Source organism: Giraffa tippelskirchi, chromosome 4 (genome assembly GCF_054371585.1).
Source record: "Giraffa tippelskirchi isolate mGirTip1 chromosome 4, T2T-mGirTip1v1.2.pri, whole genome shotgun sequence".
NCBI classification, from domain to species: domain Eukaryota; kingdom Metazoa; phylum Chordata; class Mammalia; order Artiodactyla; family Giraffidae; genus Giraffa; species Giraffa tippelskirchi.
The window spans coordinates 87,979,139-88,003,217 of NC_137278.1; the positions used below are offsets into that span (position 1 = coordinate 87,979,139).

Genomic DNA, 24,079 nt, shown 5'->3' on the forward strand with positions numbered 1-24,079 from the left:
AAAATTAATGCCAGAGAAGCGGAGTAACTAGCCAAGGTCACACTGCTGATCAGTGGCAGGTATAATCCTACAACTCAGGTTTGCTGTCTACGCGGCAGTCCTTTTTCCTTGAGGTCTTGGCCATCTCCATCCCAAGTGCCTGCCCAGTGCCAGTGCCTCCGATTAACCTGGCCCACCAGCCCCCAGGTCTTGCTCCTCTCCCAAAGTCCTGCTCCCTGTGCCCCACAGCTTACCTCCACCCCCTGGGCATGAGCTGAGGTTAATATCTTAGCCACATCCTCAGCAGAGGTAACAGTGGGACAGAAGTGCTTCTCCACCAACAGCAGAGAAGAGGAACAGGCCCACAGACTCTATCCCCAGGAAGCTGCTTTACGATCATTTCCCCACAGGGACTCTCAGTTCGTGCCTTTCTCATTTGTGCTTATCTGCTTCGGCCACCGCTAGGAGCCTGAAACTCTGATCTGATGCAGAAAGATGTCTGGCAACCTCGCTAATGGGGTAGATGGAAGCTGAGGGCCTGTGGGCTGTGGGGCCACATGGAAGAGCTGAGACAAGCAGGGCCTGAGGGTTCGTTATGGTCAGAGGAGAAGAGTTTCTGCAGCACAGGGGTTCCTAGGATTTTTGAGCAAGTCATCCAAACTCTAGGCCTCACCTCGCCATCTATAAAGCAGAGATTTTAATAGAAGCTTCCTCAGAGTTGTAGTGAGGAGTCCATCAGGCCATGAGTATAAAAATTACAGCTAAGGCTTATACAGTGGGATCCAGGTCCCATGCACTATTCTAAGTTCCTCATATGCAGTAACTTGCTAAATTCACACAATAGCCTCAAGAGGGAGGGACTCTATTCACAGGAGAAGAAATTGAGACACAAAATCAGGTAACCAGCTTTTCCAGCTAGAAAGGGGCAAAGCTGCATGCATGCTAAGTCGCTTCAGTTGTGTCCAGCTCTTTGTGACCCAATGGACTGTAGCTTGCCAGGCTCCTCTGTCCATGGGATTCACCAGGCAAAAATACTAGAGTGGGTTGCCATGCCCTTTTCCAGGAAATCTTCCTGAACCAGGGATTGAACCCGCATCTTTAATGTCTGCTGCATTGTCAGGTGGGTTCTTTACCACTAGCGCCACCTGGGAAGCCCCAGAGCCTGGATCTGTAACCACAAACCTCTCCTGCCTCAGGTGACCCCCACCCACATTGGAAGTGATTACAACAACAGCAGTGATGATTCACGAACCAGAGTGAACGAACTTCTGAAAACTCGGCTGTTATACAGACAAATCCTCAGTGCCAGAGGCAGAGGGATGTTCTGAGTAGCGCAGAAGCTGAGAGCAGGGCTAGTTGTAGGGTCCTGAGGTCCAGAGACCCTGCAGCGGAGATGCCATGAGAAGCTGGTGGGGCCACCTCAACAAGGGTGTAGATTGCCGGTCTGGCATCTATACAGCTGGGAGTGGGAAGTGCTCTAAGAAGGGTAAGATTGCAACACAAGTTGGGCTCTGGGAGGTGCAAGAGGAAGTGGGGTGCAGGCTGCTTTGAGGGAGCTGAGAGGCACAGTTGTGCTGGGAATACTCTGCTGTGTGGGGCTTATCCTGCAGGAGGAAGTCTAATTAGGCCCAGGTGGCAGCCCCTTGTTCTGTCCTAAATCACCACCACCACCACCCCGAAAAGCAGCCCAGAGTTCCTCAGTCTTCTGTGACTCTCGTGAGGCCTGGGGCTTTCATTGGCAGTGCCTGGGATTGTTTGACTGGGAGCAGCAGAGGTTGCTATTAATAGTAGCAGGTCCAGGTGGAGCCATTTATACCCGGTCCTTATAAGTGAAAGCAGTACAAAGGGCAAGGGTCTCCCCAGGAGGCATGGTGTAGGCATACAGGGGTGTCGGACCAAGGCCCAGGCCCGAATCTGGGCGTGGGGGGCAAGTGTTATAAGAATTCTGGAGCATGGAGGGCTGAGACATTGCTGGTAGAGGACACTTGGAGGTTCCAACTATAATAAGTAGGGATACATTCTCTAAACTAGTGACCTCCACTATTCTTAAAAGGTGGTAACGTCTTCCTTCAGGATGCATTCTCTCTCCTGACTGAGAAATTAGTCTAGAAAACCAGGCCTCAAAGGTCATTTCATGACAACCGAGAAGTCTAGGCCTTCTCCTCCCATGCCAGAGTCTGGCTCTCCCCTAAATGACAATGTGTAGACCCCAGCCTCCTCAGGTTGGGCCCTCATGCAGAGAAGGACTGGAAACCATGGCTCTGGGAGACAAGGCTGTGGGCCCACCCCAGGTGGTGGCAATTGTCGGTCACAGCCCGCTGTTGCCATCTGTGCAGTCCAAGTGGCAGCTGCAAAGGGTTCCCACAGTGCAGGCAGAGTGGGACAGGCACTCCAGGGTGACAAGTTGACCACTTCCCCCAGGTCATCTGCAGATTCACTCTGCCTCCCCAGATGGCTCCGCTCAGTCTAGAGAGAACTTAATTCCTCTGCCTTTCTCTTTCTTGGGGAAATGCCAGCCTTCAGAACCTTCTCTAGAGGAGAGAAAGGGCTAGCCTGGGCATGAGAATTGACCTGTTCCTGTTCTGTTAGCTCGAGACAACAGACCATGGGTGGGCTGGATGATCAGCTGCTTGCCACTCCAGAAGGTGCCCCAAATCCAGGTTTCAGGCATCACAGGACTCCTTCCTCTGGCTTTGAGAAGGGAGCAGATGTCCTAACCACCACTCTTCCCTTCCCTACTAGAATGACGGCTCTAAAAGGACCAGAATTTTTATCTGTTTGATTCCCTGTTGGATCCCCCAAACCTAAAAATGTGCTTGGTAGAAGCACTATGAATAACACAAGCACAATAAATAATCCTTGATTGACTTAGTATTAATAAAAAGTAAAATTCTTCAAGTAGATTTAATGGTTATGAATCTTTAGACATTAAAGTAACATTGAAATACATAAATCAAAAGCTATTAGAAATCTGAGAAAAAATAGTAATCATAGACAAATGTTAAACACAAGAGATTTAAAATCCTCTTAGAAAAAGTGATAGGTTGAGTAGACAAAACATAAAAGAGGATATAGAATATCTGAATAATAAAAATTGCAAGCCTAAGTTAATAAATGTGCCTATGGAACATTTAGCATAGCATAGCATGGAACATTTATAATGTGAGCATACACTAGGTCACAAAGAAAATCTCAGTAATTCCAAGAAAGGGGGACATATTTAATACTGGCTTCTACTTTACTTTGTGTAAGCTAGGAAAACCCTAAAACAAATAATAGAAATACATGCAAAGGAAGCAATAAGCCCATCTCTCTATATATATATATATTGCCATTACTACAAAATACCTAGGAACCAACTAACAGGAAATCAAATCTAGCAATATAATAAAATAATACCATAACCAAATCAGTTTCTATTCAAAATCTGCAAAAATAATTGACCATTAGGAAATTATTAATGTAATTTATTATGCTAACAGTAAAAGGATAAGATTTTCATTAATATTTTGGTATATTCTGAAAACCCATTTGATAAAAGTCTATATCCATTCTTAATTTAAATTATCTCTGGTTATTTGGAATTAAAGGAAATTTCCTTCACTTTATGAAAGGTAATTACCAGAAATCAATGACAAACAACTTAGTACAAAACTGGAAATAGTCACATTGACGTCAGGAACAAGACAAGCATGCCAGCTATCACTACTACTGTATAGCATTATTCTGGAGGTCTTACCAATACAATAACAAAAGAAAAAGAAATATGGTATAAATTCCAGAAAAGTACAATTACAATTATCATTACTTGCAAGTAATGTTGTTTATCCATAAAACCCAATGCAACTTACTAGGGGAAAAAAATAAGAACCAGAGTTCTTATCTATGTATTCAATAACATGTTTTATATATGATAAATATGCAAAATTAATAGCTTTCCTTAATACCATAATATCTTATTAGAGAATATGATTTTCCAGTTGAAAGGGGTAGATTCAATGCACACATTCATGTCTGTTTGCTCTGAAAATCTACTATAATGACAGTAAAGAAATAAAAATAAGAAAAACCCATAGTGACAAAGAGAATGAAAGAAAACTCAACAGCAGGCAAGAAATTTCAACAAAAGTTGGAAGCTGGTAATAGATGGATGAGTGGCAATTGACTTGTGTGTGTGTGTGTGTGTGTGTGTGTGTGTGTGTGTATTACTCACTCAGTCGTGTCTCTCTTCGTAACCCCATGGACTGTAGCCCACCCAGCTCCTCTGTCCATGGGATTCCCCAGGCAAGAAAACTTGAGTGGGTAGCCATTCCCTTCTCCAGGGGATCTTTGATCCTTGTTGCTTGTGGGAGGGGCTTGGTGGTTGGTGGATTTCATCAATTTAAAAAAAGTTAATTTGGTATTTGAGAAAGTTGGGTTTTATTTTATTTTATTGACATATAGTTGATTTACAATGCTGTATTCAATTTCAGTTGTAAAAAGTTGATTTTTCAAACAAGTGAAAAAGAGGGGCTATGACTTAATGACATTTGAGACAAAGTAGATGCCAACCTCATATTGCAGATCTCCCATGTTGCAGGCAGCTTCTTTACCATTTGAGCTACTGAGAAAATGGAACTCTAACTGGCAGAAGTGGGGAAAGTGAATAAACATCAGGACAACCCTGGTAACTTCACAACCTAAAAGTACTGAGTACCTCTAAATGCAGGGGTGCAGGGCAGACTGAAAAATGGGAGAACCAGTTAAACTTTTCTATTTTTCATTTAATGTTTATTTATATTGAAGGTTAGTTGATTTATAATGTCATGTTGGTTTCAGGTGTACAGCAAAGTGATTCAGTTATATATATGTGCGTGTGTGTATTCTTTTTCAGACTCTTTTCTCATATAGGTTATTACAGAACATTGAGTAGAGTTCCCTGTGTTATACAGTAAATCCTTGTTACTTATCTATTTTATATATGCGCGTGTGCTCAGTCAGCCAATCATGTCCAACTCTTTGTGACCTCGTGGGCTGTAGCCCACCAGACTCCTCTGTCCATGGAATTTTCCAGACAAGAATACTGGAGTGGGTTGCCATTTCCTGTTCCAAGGGATCTTCCCGACCCAAGGATCAAACACATGTTTCCTGAGTCTCCTGCATCGACAGGCAGACTCTTTACCACTGCACCACCTGTTGTTCAGTCACTCAGTCATGTCTGACTCTTTGCGACCCCATGGGCTGCAGCATGCCGGGCTTCCCTGTCCTTCACCATCTCCCAGAGCTTGCTCAAACTCCTGTTCATTGAGTCAGTGATGCCATCCAACCATCTTATCCTCTGTTGTCCCCTTCTCCTCCTGCCTTCAATCTTTCCCAGCATCAGGGTCTTTTCTAATGACTCGGCTCTTTCACATCATGTGGCCAAAGTATTGCACCACCTGGGAAGCCCCAATATATATATATATATATATATATATATATATAGTAGATATATATATACTACTATATTATATATTATATATAGTAGAAATATACTTTAATCCCAAATTCCTAATCTATCCCTCCCCCATACCTTTCCCCTTTGGTAACCATAAGTTTGTTTTCTATGTTTGTGAGTCTGTTTCTGCATTGTAAATAACTTCATTTGTATCGTTTTTTTAGATTCCACATATAACTGACATCATGTGACATTTGTCTTTGACTTACTTCACTAAGTATAATATTCTCTAAGTCCATCCATGTTGCTGCAAATGGCAATATTTCATCCTTTTTTATGGCTGAGTAATATCCCATTATATATATATATATAAACATATATATATATATACACCACATCGTCTTAAGTCAATCATCTGTTGATGAGTAATTACAAGTTTCTTGATTGCATTCCCATGAGCTCTCTTTTTCCTTAATGAGAGCTGCATTGCTTTGATTATCATAGTTTTATAATACATTTTGTTATCCAGTAGGGCAAGTCCCCCTTTAGCTTTTTTCAAAAATTTTTAGATCTGTTTGTGGGAGGTGCTTGGTGATTGGCGGATTTCATCAATTTAAAAAAAGTGAATTTAGTATTTGAGAAAGTTGTTTTGTTTTTTTTTAATTTTACTGACATATAGTTGATTTACAATGTTGTATTTAATTTCTGTTGTAAAAAGTTGACTTTTCAAACCAGTGAAAAAGAGGGGCTATGATTTAATGATATTTGAGATAAAGTAGATGCCAACCTCATGAGATTCTCAAAAATAAATTCCAGGTGGCTCAGTAATATAAATGTAAAAATAAAATTATGAAAGTACCAAAAGAAATGTAGCAAAATGTTATTTCAATCCTTCGATAGAGGAGGAGTGTCCAAGATTAATTAAAAAAAAACTTGAGAGCCACAAAAGAAAAAGGCCAAAGGAAAAGCAAAAGGAAAAAAGTGAACACAAATAGGTTAAAGTCCAGTTCAGCCAAAGATATCATAAAAGATAGAACAGATTTCCAATTCTGGACATGATGGAGTCAGTGGACTAGCCATTCTGCTGTAAGCAACCAGAAAACTGGACAAAACACACGAGCACTATTGTTCTCAGACATTGGATAACAGGCAGAGCAAAACTGGCATCTGATTGAATGAGCCCATGACCCTCCTGGGTTTCTTCCTGGAGGATGTTTCCAGACCCCTGGGCAGAGGGGGAGGGTCCACACAGGGTGTGGCAGTGTCACTAGTCTGAGGAAAGAAAGATTTAAGTTTGGGGAGACTGAGCAGACATTCTAGAATTTGGGAGCAGAGTATAAAGTAATGCAGAGAAAGAACTCGATCAAGTTTCCTGGCAGGTCCCAGGAAAGCCCTGGTTTGGACCTGGGACTGGAGGTGGAGTGACTCCCCTGGGAATAGAAGGGGTGTGTCTGGGGCTCTTTGGGGCCTGTGGGCAGGAAGGAGAGGAAGTCAGTGGGGTTCAGGTCACCCAGGAACTTACCCACAAAGAAGAGAGCCACAAGACAGGAGACCATGAACACACCCCAAAAGGCCAGAGTATAAAGTAATGCAGAGTAATGCAGAGAAAGAACTCTAGAAATGTGTCTAGGGTTCCCTGGCCACGTCAAAGATAGGACCCCAGTATTTGAGGCAAAATATTTGCTCTAGAAATTCTCATTCTAAGTTGAGCTGTCAGAAAGCTGAGTCCCTGGAAGGGTGAATGGGTGCAAGAAAAGTCAGAGAAACATCCCTGAGAATTAAGTTTGAAGACAAGTAAAGCTAGCCACCCGGGAGAAATGAGTTTGGGGAGTGACTTTAAAGGGCTTGGAAAATTTCAGCTCCAGCCCCGTCTCCAACAAAGGAAGTGCCGAGAATACCTGGGTGGCTATGACTTCTGGGAACATGTACTGCTGCCCAGTCATCGTAGTTTGTGGTAAACCTCCACTGTTTGCAACAAACCAACTGAAAGAGCCTAGCTATAAAGCCCTTAAACCCTTATCTCAGAACAGAAGGGACCCTGAGGAAAGGAGAACCAAAGCAGGGAGAAGTGAGCCTGGTGGGTGTCGCAGAGACAAGTGCAAACTTTGGTTCATCGGAGTATTTATTGAGGAGCTGCCATCTGACAGGCCTGCACTCGTTGCCGAGGGGACATAGAGACACAAGTCTCTTTTTCTTCCTTGAGAAGCTGCCGGTCATGCTGGGTCACGTGAGGTGAACATGTTCAAAAGATTTATTTCAAAAGGACAGGTCAGGACAAGCAAAGGCTGAATGGAAGGCCCAGAGAACCAGTTGATTGAGCGGCTCCCAAGGCATCGTGGAGAAGGGTCTCAGTCCCACCTGCCCCCGGGCTACAGCTAGGCCACAGGCTTCTTGCAGATCCAGGGGCAGAGAGAGGAGCAGGATATGTCATTCCACTTCTGCCGCATTTGGACACAGTCTTCCGACTGCCCAACACCGTGTCGCCAGTTGTCCGGCTGATTCTCCGCCCAAAACCTGGCAACAAGAGGGCTTCATTCTGCTTGATGAAGGAAGTGTCCCTTCCCCCTGCTTGTGGCATGAGGAGACGAAGTGACATGGGTCCCTAAACCCCTGGTTGCCCAAGGTGCCCTGAGGGTGGCTTTGCTGAGGCTGTCCTCCATTACTGAGAATGGAGGGATGGGAAGTGGGTCTAAAGTTACAAGTCCCCCCCACCAGAATTCACATTCAGTACCTTCAGATGGGGACAAGGCCCCTCGGGCCCAGGCCTAAGTGGTAGGATAGGCAAAAAAAAAAAAAAAATCCAAAACAGCAAGACTCAGTCGCAGGGTGCCTGCCAGCCCCAGGACCTGTTTTATTCTGACTCCCCTGTGAAGGGGTCCAGGCAAGGATCACAGCTATGCTGGTGTACACACACATTGTACACACACCACACACATCACCCACACAGTCAAGTATACACACATCAGACATGCACATCATACACATAGATCACACACAATGCTGACACTTCTTGGACAGGGATACACATGCAGGACAGAGTCTCCAGGCAGACCTGTCCCAGACAGTGCCTGAGATGGCAGCAGACAGAGGCAGGACTCACGCGCTGCTCCTGGCATGATTGAATGGTGTGTCATCTGTCCAGCGCCAGCGGCCCTCCGTACCGAGGTCAGTGAGGCCAATCCAGTAGTAAACAGAACCCGTGAACTGTATCAGAAATGCCTGTGGAGAAAAGGCAGTGTCCTGTGAGCTTGTGTGAGGAGCTTGTTCACCAGGCCACGTGGAAGAGGAGTCCATGCCGCGCTCTCCCCAGTCCCAGCGGCATGAAGCCCACTCTCCAGGAGCTGCACCCCTGCCCCCCGCCATGGGTTCCCTGGTTTTCCAGAGCTAGGGCAACAGACAAGTCACCTCGGGGAGGTTCATCTTCTCCCACGTTTACCTGATGAGGAGTGTGGCTTTACTGGGACAAAGACATGGCCATGGTTTTTTAAGATGCGTTTTAGGTAGGTCTGTAAGTTAACTTTGGCCAAACGTACAGTGGGTCCTTGTCAATAACTTTAGTAAATTCTGATAAGAACATTTGGCATATGGGCACTCCGGTGCTCTGTTCCCTTTATTGTTGTTGTTCAGTCGCTAAATTGTGTCCAACTCTTTGCAACCCCATGGACTGCAGCACACCAGGACTCCTTGTCCTTCACTATCTCCCAGAGTTTGCTCAGATTCATGTCTGTTGAGTCAGTGATGCCATCCAACCATCTCACCCTCTGAGATCCCCTTCTCCTTTGCCTGCTGTCTTTCCCAGCATCAGGGTCTTTTCCAATGAGTTGGCTCTTTGTATCGGGTGGCCAAAGTCTTGGAGCTTCAGCTTCTGTCAACAGTCCTTTCAATGAATGTTCAGGGTTGATTTCCTTTAGGATTGACTGGTTTGATCTCCTTGCTGTCCAAGGGACTCTCAAGAGTCTTCTCCAGCACCACAATTTGAAAGCATCAATTCTTCGGTGCTCAGCTGTCTTTATGGCGTCAAACTCATATGTTTGTCTGGCCTTCCCCAGAAGCCTGGATTGTCTGCTCATGCGCCTTCCATAGCCATGAGATGAACTGACATTAAAATCAAGATTGACAACTAGAGAGGAAGCATGAGAGGAAGATGAGGGAATGGGGAGGGAAGGAGGCACCCAGCACATTGAGGGCAGTTACCTGGTGCCCTTCTCTCTGCCCTTCCTTTCTGCTGACCCCTCCGGGGTATCCCTTGTTCACTGAGAACATTGGGTTTGCTGTCAGTGCTTATACCTCTGGTGCAAGATGTTCATCAGAATTCAATAAATATTTGCTCCCTGACTGACAGAGGAGACATGAAGGACTGCCATGCCCACTCCAAGAGGGGAAGGCCAAAGCACAAAGCCCCTGACCCCACATCAGTCCCAGAAGCAGCACCCCAAGCCCACAGCTCTGACCTGCTCCTCCTCCGAGGTCACTGAGGCCAGGTGGGCTCCATGGGACACACAGAACTGCTCAGCTTCCTGCCACGTCTTCTTGGCAGAAGAAAAGTAATACAAATTCCCACTGTATAACTTCCAGCCTTGCAGGATCAGCTGGAGAAGTTGATCTGGAGCAAAGGTGGAGAAGGAGAGAGAACCAGGAGCTGGCTGCAGATTCTGCTCCCTCCGGGGACTGACCACTGAGGGTCACAAGCCCCTGCAACACTTGATGCCCAGGGCTACAGGGCCACAGTCTGGGAGGCTGCGCCCCCAGCCCACTACCCCACAGAGCAGAGGAGCAGCTCAGGACATCTGGCTCCATCACTCTAGGGGTATTCAGACAGCTCTGCTACCCAGCCATACTCTTTCAAGGCTCTTGCTTCCTAGGTATACTACTCACTTTCCCAACTCATTGCTATTACCTGCTTGTCCCCTGCATCTCAGTTCCCTTCATTTCCCTGGGAGAGTTCACAGCCATCCTGTACCTTCATTCATTCCCTTGACTTCATTTCCTTCAGCTGTCCACACCAAGAACCACACTTGGGACCTTGTCATCCCCTGGTCTACCTGACCTCACAATTTCAAACCCTAATGGTTCATCCTATGAGCACAAGCCTCGATTCCCTCAGCTATTTCATCCCTCTCTGTCCTGACACTCTGTTCTTTAACAGCCTCCTAATCACAGCTCCTTGAAATGGTGCCAAAACAGACTCATTCATTCATGTATTCTTTTATTCAATATACCCTAACCTCTATGAATCAGGAACTGTTATACAAAGATCAATTAGACATGATTCATGCCCTCAAGGGAATTACTGTCCAGCAAATGAGACAGACATAAAAATGGTTTTGAAGATGCATTGATTGGAAACCATGGCATGTTACAGGCACAAAAGAGGGTGTGGTCTCCTTCAGCTGGGCTGGAAACAGGGCTCAGGAAGGACACTAGGTGAGGATTCACTTGAGCTGAATCTTCAGTGACTGAGGAAGAGTTTGCCAGATGGGCAAGGAGAGCATTCCAGCCAGGGGAGAAGAGTCATTGCAAAAGCACAAAGATGTGAAACAGCCTGATCTGTTCAAGTACTTTATGGCCAATGCACAGGCTTCCCAGGTGGCATTAGTGGTAAAGAACTTGTCTGCCAATGCAGGAGATGTAGGAGATGAGAGTTCAATCCCTGGGTTGGGAAGATCCCCTAGAGGAGGGCATAGCAATCCACTCCAGTATTCTTACCTGAAGAATCCCATGGACAGAGGAGCCTGGAGGGTTTCAGTCTAGGGTCACAAAGAGTTGGACACAAGTGAAGCAACTGAGTATGCACGCATGCACGGTGAGAGCACAAAGGATGGGAGATGAACTTGGAAAGGTTCACCAGAGCTAAATCATACATCCTGTGTGAAGGAGTTTGGTTTTTTTCCCTGGGAACAGTGGGAAGCCCTGGAGGGTTTGAAGAAAGATGGTGATATGATCAGATTTGCCTCCTGATGGTGTGGTTGCTGAACAGGAAGAAGGTAATCTTAATGTGACCGGAAACACAAGTTACAACGCAATTACAAATGTTTGAATGATAGATGGTGAATGTGTAAACCAGGGTTTTTCAAAGTGTGGTCCCAGGTCCACCAGCATTGGCACCTGGGGCTTGGTAGAAATGCCAGTTCTCGGACTCACCCCAGCCTAGCTGAATTCAGGATTGTTTTTTGACAATCTGCATTTAACAAACTCTCCAGGTGATTCTGATACACTCCAAAGTCTGAGAAACAGCAGTCCAAACCAAGAATTGGCAAACTACAGCCTGCCAGCAGCTTCTTTCCACAAATGAAATTTTTAAAATTTTAAATGTATTTATTTTTTAATTGAAGGATAGTTACTTTACGGAATTTGTATACCTATGGAACACAGCCATGCCCTTCAGTTGACAGATGGTCTTCAGCTGCTTTATCATTACAATGGCAGAGATGTTGCAACAGAGACTGTTCGGCCAGAAGCTCAAAACATCAACTGTTTGGCCCTTTAAGGAAAAAAATTAAACTAATGGTTCTTAGCCCTGACTGACCATTAGAACCACCTAGGGAGTTTTTAAAAGAAAATTCTGATGCTAGGCTGCATCCCAGAACAAGCGCCTGCCCTCCCAAAGAAAAGATAGAGTTTTGGAGGTGGGTTCCAGGCTTCAGTTTTATAAAAACTCATTGGGTGATTCCAATGTGTCCCCAAGGTAGAGAAACATTCGTCCCTACCAAAGCAGGAGCAAGGCAGAGGGAGTGAGGAGGACAGCAGGGGGGACATGGGAGATGTGTCAAGAAAGGAAGACTTCCAGGCTTCCAACAGACAGATGCCGACAGAGTGAAACAGCAGAGCGGGTCCTCGGTGCTGTCTTCGAAGCCCCTCATTTGTCAGCCGCATATTTCAGCAGTTGCTCCAAATGGCCCCCTCCCTCACAGCTCTCTCCCTCTTCTGTCACCTTTGACCAGGGATCTCTTACTCTACAAAGACATCACTAAATATCTGCTCCCTTATTGTCTCGTACCTGCATCTGCAAACCTGGGTGACCATCTACTTCCACACCTCCTCTGCTCCCAGCCTCAGAGGTTCACGTACTGTCCCAGCCCTTCAAGGCCAATCACTCTGCTGTGCTTTTCATTCTCTCCTCGCTCTCTCTCTGTCTCCCAGGTTCCAACATTGTCTCTCCAGCCCCTCCCCCACTCTCTTTTTCTCTCTCCTTCAATCTTCTCCCTCTTTGCTGGTGCCTTTGTCTCACCCTCAGATCAAGCCTAGCCTAATCTAGACCAACTCTCTCAAGGAATTTCACCAAAATAGTAGCAGTGGGTTATTTTTTTCAATAGACATTTTTACAGAAATACAAGTTGTCATATTCTCATCTTTCTCTTTTTCAATATTTGCCACATCTACAATTAATATGTAGGTTTTGAGATATAAGTATGGACGGCACAGGTTGTTTTTTAACCTCTGCTTCTACCCTCCCATCTCCCTCACCTCAGCCTCATCCTTCTTCTCTTCTCAGCCAAGGCCCTTGAAGGACTAGGACACCTTCATCTCTCATTCACTTCCCACTGACTGTAGTCTGGCCTCTAGGCCACATACAACTCTCCACTGAAACTTTATTCCAATGACTTGCTAACTGCCCAGAGTTAGTGGGGCTCTTAGACATTTGCCAGAACCAGCCACTCTGTTCATGAAATGCTCTCCTTCCTTGGCTTCCCCAACTGCACACTTTCTAATTCTCCTCCTGCCTCTAAGACTGCCTTCTCCAGTCTCCTTCAAAAACATGTCTTTCCCTTCTTGCCACCTAAAAGTTGACTTCCTGTTTCCACCCTCGGCCTCCTTCTCACAAAGCATCTCATCTCATGCAAACTCCTGTATTCCCACTGCCACAACCAGAACCAGCATACCCAGGGCCCCCGCATCTCTGTCTGTAGCAGGACCGCTCTCCTACGCTCCCGACAGCCCACAGGTGATGGCCGCTTGAATACTCCCATGGCATCTCAGATTCAACATGCTCAAACCTCAGCTTGTCTTCTCCTTTTATTCCCTGTCTCAGTCTATAGATCCACCCAGTCAGCCTCCATGAAATTCTTCGACAAATACTCATTTCCAAAAGGATGAAACCCAAACTCAGAGCCATTCCACATCTAGCTGGTGTCTCTGCAGAGCTGCCTCCCTTTCTCACACAGTGTTTTTTCAATTGCCATCATCAACCCACTGGTGGATTTTGTTGAAGTTGTTGGAGGGAGAGGGAGTTTGGAGACTAGACAATAAAATATGAGTACATTCCTGTGGTAAAAGCTTTGCTTTTTGAAATGTGTGTGTGTGTGAGAGAGACACATAATTATACTAGGGAGGGTTGGATGGCATCATTGACTCAATGGATATGAGTCTGAGCAAACTCTGGGAGATGGTGAAAGACAGGGAAGCCTGGCATGCTGCAGTCCATGGGGTCGTAAAGAGTCAGATAGGACTGAGCAACCGAACAACAAATAACATGATGTAAAATGAATTTTACGCTGTGATTACTTGTTTGAAAGCCACTACTCTGACCCTTACCTACTGTCTTTTTGGCCTGCGTCTCCTCAACTGCCCTCTGGGCCATGGTCCAGTCAGACAGAACTGCCAGAAGTTTCTTGAACCTCATGATTCACATCTCCATGCCTGTGACCTGCTGTTCCCTTATCCTCTCTGCTTGGAAAACACCTACTCATCCTTCAGGCCTCAGTTCAAAGGCCAAATTCCCACTATAGCATCTTTGATCCTTTCTCCTCCAGAAAATTGCCTCCCTCCTTGGAAGATCCTTGTCTGCACCAGAGGACATCAGTCCTGAGAAGACCCCTTCTTGGCCTTTCTTTTGCGCTCCCCGCCCCCCCCGCCAGTTTTTAGACCTACTCCCAACATTGCACCTCTCAGGCCTTTTGTGCAAGGCTGCTCCACCCACCTATAAGCTTCAAGGGCAGGCATCACATTTTGTTAATCTTTATGATCCTGACACATCCTAAGGCCTCAGGAAATTTTTGTCAGATGTATACAGGAATGCTGTACTTTGTTAAATGCTTTATATGTGTTAAGTCGTTTGATCCTCACTGGGGAGCAAGTATTATTTTCTCCACTTTGCAGGTGAGAAAAGGGAAGCTCAGAGAAGGTGAACAACTTGAGAAAAACCACAGCATCTGGGCTAGTCAGAAGTTGGAAATAAGGCTGTCTGGCCCTGCTAGCACACTCTGTCCCTATTATACACCAGACCGTGTTTGTTTCCCAGATGTAGGTTTTGTCACTCTGGTCAGAGAATAAGCAAGGATTACATCACCTTTGGTTGGATCCAGCCCCTCTCCAGCACCCACACTCCTTTCCCAGAGATGCATGTTGAAATAAGCAAAAGGCCGAAGGGACAGGAGACTCTGCCCTCCCCAGCCCCCTCCCTGCACTTACTTTGGGTCCTCTGGAGCTGCTCTTGTGAAGCCAAGGCTGTACGGAAGGCCTCCAGGCGTTTCTGCTGCTCCTGGATTGTTGTCCTCAGTGTTTTGGTGTTCCCCAGATCCTTTTTTAACATCTGGATTTCAGTTCTGGCCTCCTGCAGACTTCTCTCTAACATTTGGGTCTGGGAATGTAAGGCTGCGGCATTCTTCATTCCTTGCTTTAAGGTCTGTATCTCTTGGCTGGCATTTCTCAAAAGACCATTTAACACCTGAACCTTGGAACTTAAGGCAATGGCACTTTTCAGCTCTGTTTTTAATACTCTCATCTCAGCGTCTGTCTGCTCCAGGCGACCGTTTGCTGTTTGGGTCTGGGCAGTGACATTTTTCAAATCTCTTTTTAACAAGTGAATCTCACCACCAGACCTTTCCAAATGACTTCTTAACACCTGGATCTGAGCACTGTTGTTGTCTAAACTGCCTTTTATAAAGGTCTGGGTCTGAGAGTATAAAGCACTTGCGTTTTGCAGACTTCCCTTTAACCTCTGCATCTCAGCAGTGGTGCTCTCCAAACTACTCCTTAAAACCTGATGGTGGGCCCTTAAATCACTGACACTATCCACATTACCTCTTAAAACATGGATCTGGGCATTAACATTCTTTAAACTACTGTTTGCCAATCGGACCTCAGCATTTGCCGTTTCTAACCCTGCCTTCAACACCTGGATCTCCGTATTGGCATTTTCTAACCCTCTGCTTAACACATGGAGCTTGATGCTAGTGTTTTCTAAACTGCTTTTAAAGAAACTCTGAATCTGGGAATTTGAAGCATTTGCCTCTTCTAGATCTCCCTGTAGCTTGTGAATCTCAGAAGTGGTCTCCTCCAAGGAACTCCTTAACAGCTGGGTCTGGAAACTCAAGGTACTGGAGTCCTTCAGGAGGCCTTTTAGCATCTGGATGTCAGCACTGGCACTTTCCTGATCACCGCTGAGCATCTGGACCTGAGAACTGACATTGTCCAGTCTGCACGTCAATAGCTGGATCTCCGCGCTCCAGGTGCTGGCATTCTCCATATGTCCTTTAAACAGCTGGACAGCCTCTCGGAGCTCCTCCACCCTGACTAAGTGGTAGGGATCTGGAGGGAGGAGATGGAGAAAGCAGCCAAAGAGACCCATCATGTAGGGAAGCATTCTTAAAATCTCCAAGGTAAATGTCTGCAGCACAACCCTGAGCTCTCCTCAAGCAGCCTATAACCACCCAGGCCCTGGGGCTGGACCACCTGAGAATGTAAAGCCAAAAATGAAATAAAGGTCTATTTAGTGAACCAGGAAGCAGAAGGATTGAAATACTTGCCTACTGGATTATTCTGCCATTGTAATTGAACTTGAAAATAACTGATTAAATCATTGAGAGCTGTTGATGTTTAATTCAACTGAAGTTTCACCATTAGATATTAATAGGTCATTATGGAAAGACAACAGGTATGAATCAAGCCCATGTTTAGTCCTACGCTATATTTGTACACCAAGCATGAAGCCTCTTGATTCACAATTGTGACTTCCTAAAAACTATGTAGGCCACAAACATGGACATTTTCTGATCACAAATCCATGGGGGTGGGGGGAGAAAACAGAAACAAAATAAAATAGGTATCCATGGAGGAAGTACTCTGCTCAATGTACGGGGCTATGTGGAAGTCCTCCGATGACACTGAACCCTGAACTGCAATGGCACCTCCAGTGCTACATAGTGCAAGGGTCCCTATCGAACCATTTGAGGATATGGGAGACCCTAGTGAAAGGCTTTGGTCATTGGGTCATTCAAGAAAACTCTGCAGCATCCCACCAAACCCTCTGCAGTTGCACCCTCTGTGCACCCATGAGCTAAAATGTGAGCTCAGACATTCACAGTGTGAGGCGCCCATTCCAGCCTCCTTTCAGAAACAGGGAGAAGGACCCAAACAAGCAGAGACCCTTTCTGGAGGATTCCTGTCCTCTTTCTAAAGCCCTGCCTAACTAGGTATGTGAGACCTGAGCCACTGTGCTGAGGTAAGACCAGGAGGGCCTTAAATCAGTAGGACCGAAGAGAGAATCCACACAAATATGGACAATCGGTTTCCAACAAAGATACAAAGGAGAAAGGATAACTTTTTCAACTGATGGTGCTGGAACAACTGTACACCCATTTGCAAAAAGAAAAAATAAACTTCAGTCCATATCTTGCATCATTATTCAAAAATTAACTCAAAATTAATTATAGACCTAAATGTAAAACCCCAAAACTACAAAACTTCCAGAAGCAAGCTTGAGGGCATGTCTTTGTGACCTTGGTATAGCTAAAGATTTCTTAGATACCATACCAAAAGGACAATCCATAAAAGAGATAAGATGGATAAATCAGACTTTATCAAAACTTAAATCTTGTTAAGAGAATGAAAAGAGAAGCCATATACTAAAAACAAAGTTGGTAAATCACATGACTGATAAAGGTCAAAAAAAGAGTACATACTCTAGATCCCTTTATATAAAACTCTAGAAAAAGTCAAGTCATCTGTATCCCAGCAAGCAGATCAGTGGTTGTCTGGGAACGAAGGGAGGAGGAGAGAGTGAGGATGGCCAAGGGCAGGAGTGAACTTTGGGGGCAGAAGGTTGAGTATGTCCATTATCTTGATTGTGATGTTTCATGCATCTATATATTTGTCAAAACTTAGGTTGTATGCTTTAAATATGTATACTTTATTATGTATCACTTGTACCTCAAAAAAAGGCCATTTAAAAGAAAGATACTGGCTTTCTGTGAGGAGAATAGAAACCATTTAGGGGCCTGAGGACACTGAGGAGGAAGAAATGTGTCCTGGGGTCTGAGCATCCAGGGTCCTGGCTCCCTCCCCTCCCCCACTGTGGCTACTTACAGTCGGGTTCCTTGGGAAACTGCCCAGTATGGTTGTCTCCCAGAAACTCTTGGAAGTAGGCAGACATCTCCAGTGCAGGTCTTGGGTGCTGCAGAGCTGAGATACCCCATTTCCACATCAGCACAATCCCCAGGCTGCCCCACCCCTAGTCAGGGTTCCAGAAGGAGGTGGAGGAGATGGCACCACAACCCCTCAGAGTTCCCCTCACAGGCCTCATCTCTTGGGAACCTCCCCTTGGACAACGACCTTGGTCAGGTCCCAGGAAAGCCCTGGTTTGGGCCTGGGACTGGAGGTGGAGCGACCCCCTCTGGGAGTAGAAGGGGTGTGTTTGGGGCTCTTTGGGGCCTGTGTGCAGGAAGGAGAGAAAGTCAGTGGGGTTCAGATCACCCAGGAGCTTACCCACAATGAAGAGAGCCACAAGACAGGAGACCAAAAGCACACCCAAAAAGGCCAGGGTGGCCTGCAAACGCCTGGGCATCTTGGGTGCTGCAGGAACCACTGCCACGGCATCCAGTCCTGCAGGGGAGAAGCCAGGATCCAGGAGGAGACTGCCGTGTGGGCTGGACAGTTGCAGCCCCTCAGGCTTACTCTCCTGGCCTGTCCCACGGGACTGAGAACACTTGCCCTGCTCACCCTGGAGAAAGGCAATGTGCACTTGGGAACGTGCACCAGGGCTCATGGAAGCTGTAGTAGCAACAGAAGGCTCAGAAAAGACCACCACCCCAAGCCTGGGGGGTGTGCACAGGGCACAGACCTGGCACAATGGAAGACAACAAAAGTATTGTTTGAATGAAAGCAGAAAGGAGGGAGGGAGTGGGGGAGAGGGGCACACAGCAGGAACCCCGACCTCAGCATCTCAGGGTCAGCTTTGCTGCATGAATCCTGACCAGAGCGACACTCACAGCCCTTGGGGGCTGCTGCTGCTCCCACAAGCTGACATGGTGTCCTAAGAAGGGCTGTGCCTGGGAGTCTGGGGGCTGAGTATACAGAGAATGCAGAGACCTCAACCCGGAGCTCCTGAGGCCTCACGGGGCCAGCCCAGAGTTCAGAGATGGAGTTTCATACCAGGTCCCCCTGAATTCATTGTTCACTCTCCTTCTCTTGCCAGGTTGCCAGCCCCCAGGGAAAACAGTCAGGGGAGATTTCACGTGAAGCCTCAGTGTGGGCCACAGGCACTCTGTCCTTGCCTGACCCACCTTCAGCCCCACCTGTTTATTCTGGAAGCCGAGCCAGTGCTGAGCCAGTGCTGAGCCTGCCAGGCAAGGGCTGAGGAAGATGGCGGGGGACCAGGGCCCAGCAGGCCGGACCCTCCTTGCTGAGGATAGGCTGAGGCCCCAGTTTTCTCACCTTGGGAGCACAGGGACACACTCTGGTTGTCTGTGCAGAAGTGGACCTGGTCAGCTCTTGTCTCTGCTTCCTTCATCCTCCAGAGTAGCTCCCTGCCACTCTGTGAACCAGCAGTGGGGAAGTGGAGCTGCGATACGGGTTTATATGCTCCTGTATAAACAAACTCTACCTTCCCCCACTGCTGACTCTGCAGAAGTGCCCCATCTGGGCCCTTCCCCTCCAGGCTCCCAAGTGCCAGTCTGCCCCCCATCCTCCTCCTTCCCTCAGCCCCAGCCTCCCCACCCCTGTGCTCCACGGTAGCCTCAAACACTAGCTTCGGCCCCAAAGTCACAGACACCTTTCACCAGCCACTTAGAAGGGAGTCAGAGATTCCTTCTCAACTTTGCATAGAAAAACATCCTCGTGACCCATGGCTGAATCTTAATTCCAGCCTCAGACTCTCTTAAGTAACAGGAGGCTAGTAAGGAGGAGGCTGGCTAAATGCAGTAGATATTTGCAGGTCACAGGAAGGGCTGAGGTGACTCTCTGCCCACTCAGGACCTCACAGCGGGCATGACGGGAAAGGGATCATAGCAGAATAAAACATTTATTTGGTCTCTGTCCCAGTCCCTAGAACAGAGCTCCTAAAAGCCTCAGAGTTTTCTGAGTGACAAGAGTGTCTTTTGTTATCCAAAACTAATCCTTTTTAACCACATTTGTATTCATGCTGATGAGGGGACTCAGACCACTAGAGAGCTCCTAGATGGAGACAGTCTTAGAAAGGCTAATCCCTCACCTCTCTCATTGGGTTATAAGAGCTCATAAACGACAAGAGAGCTTCAAGAAGTTTCCTGGCTGGTGAACAAACCCACCTACCCAAAAGGGCATTGCACCCCTACACCACGGGAACAGAGACCCCATGCTCTGCGTCCTTCTGCACCTTGCCCTCTGTTCCTTCTCATCTGGCTCTTTGTTTTTATCCTCCATCATAACCTGTGATGGTAAGTACAGTGTTTTCATGAGTTCTGTGAGTCATTCTAGTGAATTATCAACCTGGGAAGGGTCATGGGGTCTCCCAGATTTGCAGTCTGCTGGGCAGAAGTGTGGTTGCTTGGAGACCCTGCATGCACAAGGTATCTGAAGTTGGGGCTGTCTTGTGGGACTGAGCCCCTAACTCACTCCATGGGTGAGTGTCAGAATTGAATTGAATTGTAGACACTCAGCTGATGTCAGAGAACTGGTTGGTCTCAGAAAACACCACACTTCTGGTGTCAGAAGTTATGTCAGAAAATACCAAATAGGACCCAGCTTGATCCAAGATCTCACCCCTAGGTGATTGGATTCATGCCCTCCTGAGCTGATCAGGTTTAGGACTGACTCCGCCAAAACTGCTGTATAAGCCAATGTGCCACTTTATGATGAGACCTGTAACTCCCAGGAGAAACAAACACTGTGTCAGGGGGTTCCTGTGCTTGTGGGCCAAGACCTAGGAGTGAGGTGTCCCAGGGGAGCTGTGCACCCCCAAGTCCCCACCCTCGTGGGGTGACCAATTAGGCAGAATCAATACCCACCCTGGCTGGTCAAGGCAGTCCTCCTGAAGTCAGCTCTGAGGGTGACGGTAGATTCTTGCTGCTCGCTCCCCCATCACTTCAGAGGGTTACCATCTTACTGAAATGGATCACATTTTCTTTAACACATAAAAATCTAATTATGTATTTGTCCCCTATCTCACCAGTTGGCCATTTATGAGATGTCAGTTACCTAGTACGGAGAAGGCAATGGCACCCCAATCCAGTACTCTTGCCTGGAAAATCCCATGGACGGAGGAGCCTGGTAGGCTACAGTCCATGGGATCGCTAAGAGTCAGACACGACTGAGCGACTTCACTTTCACTTTTCACTTTCATGCATTGGAGAAGGAAATGGCAACCCACTCCAGTATTCTTGCCTGGAGAATCCCAGGGACGGGGGAGCCTGGTGGGTTGCCGTCTATAGGGTCGCACAGAGTCGGACACGACTGAAGCGACTTAGCAGCAGCAGCAGCAGCAGCAGTTACCTAGTAAATGGATTGTTCCATCCAAATTGTGTTGCTTTTTCCCATTTTCACCTTCAGCCCTTACATCCTATTCCCACAGCATTTTCCCAAATGCTGGAGTCAGCCTCCCACAGGGCCCCAAGCACCACCCAAGAAGCCTAGTGCCTAGCTTCCATGGTAGAGAACCCAGGCAGAATGTGCCTCCTCCTGTGGCCAGACTGGGAGAGCAACTTGGGTCCAGCCTGTGTCATGAATGGCCAATGTCAACACAGCCACAGCCAGCCAGGGGCACAGCCCGTCTGCAGGGTGAGGAGAGGAGGGCTTGCTTATGCCCAGCTCATGATGCCACAGTAATGTGGGGATGTGGGGATGTGTGTGTGTGTGTATGATATGCGTGTTGTGTGAAATATATGTGTATGTGTATATTTGTGTGTGTATATGGATGTATGTATGTGTCCATACCTATGTGTGTTTTGTGTGCATATGGACTTCCCAAGTGACTTCATGGTAAAGAATCCACTGCCAATGCAGGAGCCACAGGAGACCCAGGTTCCATACCTGGGTTAGGAAGATCCCCTGGAGGAGGCCATGGGAACCCACTCCAGTAATCTTGCCAGGATAATCCCATGGACCGAGGAGCCTGGCAGGATACTCATGGGGTCACAAATAGTCACACATGACTGAAGTGACTGAGCACATATGTGTATATGCATGTGAATATGTGTATGTGATATGTATGTATATGTGTATGTGTGTTTATATGTGTATATGTGTGCAGTGTGTGCATATGTATGTATGTATGTGTGTGTGTTTTTGGGTGGTGTATGTGTGAGTGAAGAATACAGATCCACCATCCACCAGCCTGCTACCTCCTGGCAGTTGAAAGCTGAGGAGAGAGGAGCAGACACAGGAAAATGTCAAGTCAGTCAACAGCTCTCCCTGAGACCCCAGAAATGTCCATGTCGGAGGGGAGCTGCTCAAGGTACCCTCAAGAGGCTTGTCAGATGTCCAGGGGTGGCAGCAGAAAAGAAAGGACCTGCCTTGGTTTCTGTTTCCCCACATACAGGAAGGGCCCACATCAGCTAACTCAGGATCTGTTTCCTCCTGGGACTGAGAAGCTGACGGAGCTTCCAAAGCAGAACTTTAGAGAACCCTTGCTCAGCTGTAAGGATGGAGACTGGGGTGGGAAGGGTCATAGTCCCCCAGGCCCGGTCAGCAGGACTCCTCCTCTCACCCCCTCCCCTGCGCCCAAGCCCCTCCCCACTCCAGGCTCCCAGCTTTCATTTCTCCTACAAGAGCATCATCTGCCAGCAGGAAGAAGCACCAAGAAGTTATTCCATCCTTGCTGAGTATTTCTCTCTTTCTGGCCAGAAAAAGCCAAATGGCTATCTTATACCTTAACACCAGAGCCACTCATTGGTGGGGACCTCGCACACTAGTTTTCCCTGTCTCTGCCGAGTGGTATAGGGCTGTCTTCCTAGAGATGCAGATCCTTAGCTTCAGACACCCCAGAAGCTTTCGATCCTCCATATCAACCCCTGACAGCACAGGGTGATCAGCTAGGAGTGGCAGGCTCCTCCCGGAAGTGTCAGGAGGGCTGGCTGCAGCTAAGGTGGCACCAGGAACCTCAGCAGTCAGGCTTTTGGGCCTTCACTCTGCTGCTCAACCCTCTGTGTCTCGCCTACCCTCACCTCTGCACCATTCTCTTTTCTCTGCAAGATAATTCCTTGTGTGCTCCGCCTCTCTGCCTCACAGCTTCTGCATATTCCGAGTTTCTGCAAGTGCCCCATGGTGACCCCGCCAGCCTCTCTCTAACTCAGGGCCTTCCCGCTGGACTTCTCTCTGTTAACTGCTTCAATCCCCAGGTGTTTCCCGGTTCAAATTCTTTCCTAGAAAAGTGGTCAGATAGTCCCACACCTCCCTTCACATCAGAACCAACCAGAGATTCCTCACCAGCCTTGTTCTGATTGCTTCTTATTTACCGCAGCCGTGAGTGTCTCAGTCAACTCATGCTGCTGTAACAAAAACGTCATGAACTAAGAGGCTTATGGAGAAATTTCTTTCTCCCCATTCTGGAGGCTGGGAAATCCAAAGTCAGGATGCTGTGGACTCAGTTCCTGGGGAGGGCTCTCTTTCTGTTTTGCAGAGAGCCTTCTGGTTGTAAATGCAGAAAACAGAGAGAGGCAAGATCTCAGTCTTTTCTTATAAGGGCACTAATCACATATGAGGACTTCATTCTGGTAACTTAGTTACCTCGAAAAGGTAATCGCCTAACATTATCCCATTGGGATTAGGATTTTAACATAAGAATTGTGAGGGGGTGGGTTCAATCAGTCCATAGCAGTGAGGGAGGCATTTCTTGCCCCAGATAGTACAAGATAGCCAAACGCATGGCATCTTACACTGGACAGATAAGACTCACAGCATCTTATTAGTCACACATAGTCATAGTCTGGAGGAGGACACTGGATACCACGCCAGGCCACATGGGGGTTACACCTGAAACCAGAAGAAACCAGCAAGGGCTGTGGGAGACAGGCTTTGCAGCAACAAGAGGATAAGTTGCCCCTGATTCCTGCAAAAGGATATGACTGACTTGTTTGAATAGTTTCTGTACTGGCAGGTTAGAGGAACCCAGTAGGTTGAAAACTGGGTGGAGGTCAGCTGGTCCAGTCAAGGGGAACTGGCCAGGTCAGGGAACACATCTGGTGAGAGTGGGGGAACCCATAGTTAGGCTTTAGGGGCCCTGTGAGACCCAAAAAATGTCATGGCAATAAGTGAAATTTTAGGTCTTACAATGCAAGCCTTTGAATCCACTGCCCTAGTGACCAGTGCCTAACTTGGGGAGGAAACTGGAGTGTGGGGCAGGATCACACGCTACTCATCACAGCAGCTCAGGAACTTTCTTGGTGATCTAGTGGTTGAGAATCTGCCTGCCAATGCAGAGGACACGGGTTCGATCCCTGGTCTGGGAAGATTCCACACGCTGCAGAGCAACTAAGCCCATACTCGGCGAATGCT

General features: G+C 47.1%; 1 protein-coding gene across 3 annotated transcripts; it reads right to left on the reverse strand.

Annotated features, from left to right (window-relative positions):
• Positions 1-7,499: 7,499 nt before the first annotated feature.
• On the reverse strand, positions 7,500-23,027 carry CLEC4F (C-type lectin domain family 4 member F). 3 transcript variants are annotated; one of them, XM_081588956.1, is made up of 10 exons: positions 22,998-23,023; positions 20,596-20,692; positions 19,901-20,017; positions 19,046-19,145; positions 18,098-18,214; positions 17,699-17,794; positions 14,804-15,922; positions 9,847-9,998; positions 8,496-8,614; positions 7,500-7,909 (listed from the first exon to the last, which is right to left on the reverse strand). In XM_081588956.1, exons 3-10 carry the CDS (start codon positions 20,012-20,014, stop codon positions 7,771-7,773), a joined length of 1,956 nt encoding a protein of 651 aa, XP_081445082.1. In that variant the 5' UTR covers positions 20,015-20,017; positions 20,596-20,692; positions 22,998-23,023; the 3' UTR covers positions 7,500-7,770. The 3 variants fall into 3 exon arrangements, with proteins under 3 accessions (XP_081445082.1, XP_081445083.1, XP_081445084.1); XM_081588957.1 differs by lacking the exons at positions 19,046-19,145; positions 19,901-20,017 and having other exon boundaries at positions 22,998-23,027; XM_081588958.1 differs by lacking the exons at positions 19,046-19,145; positions 19,901-20,017 and having other exon boundaries at positions 22,750-23,009.
• Positions 23,028-24,079: the final 1,052 nt, after the last annotated feature.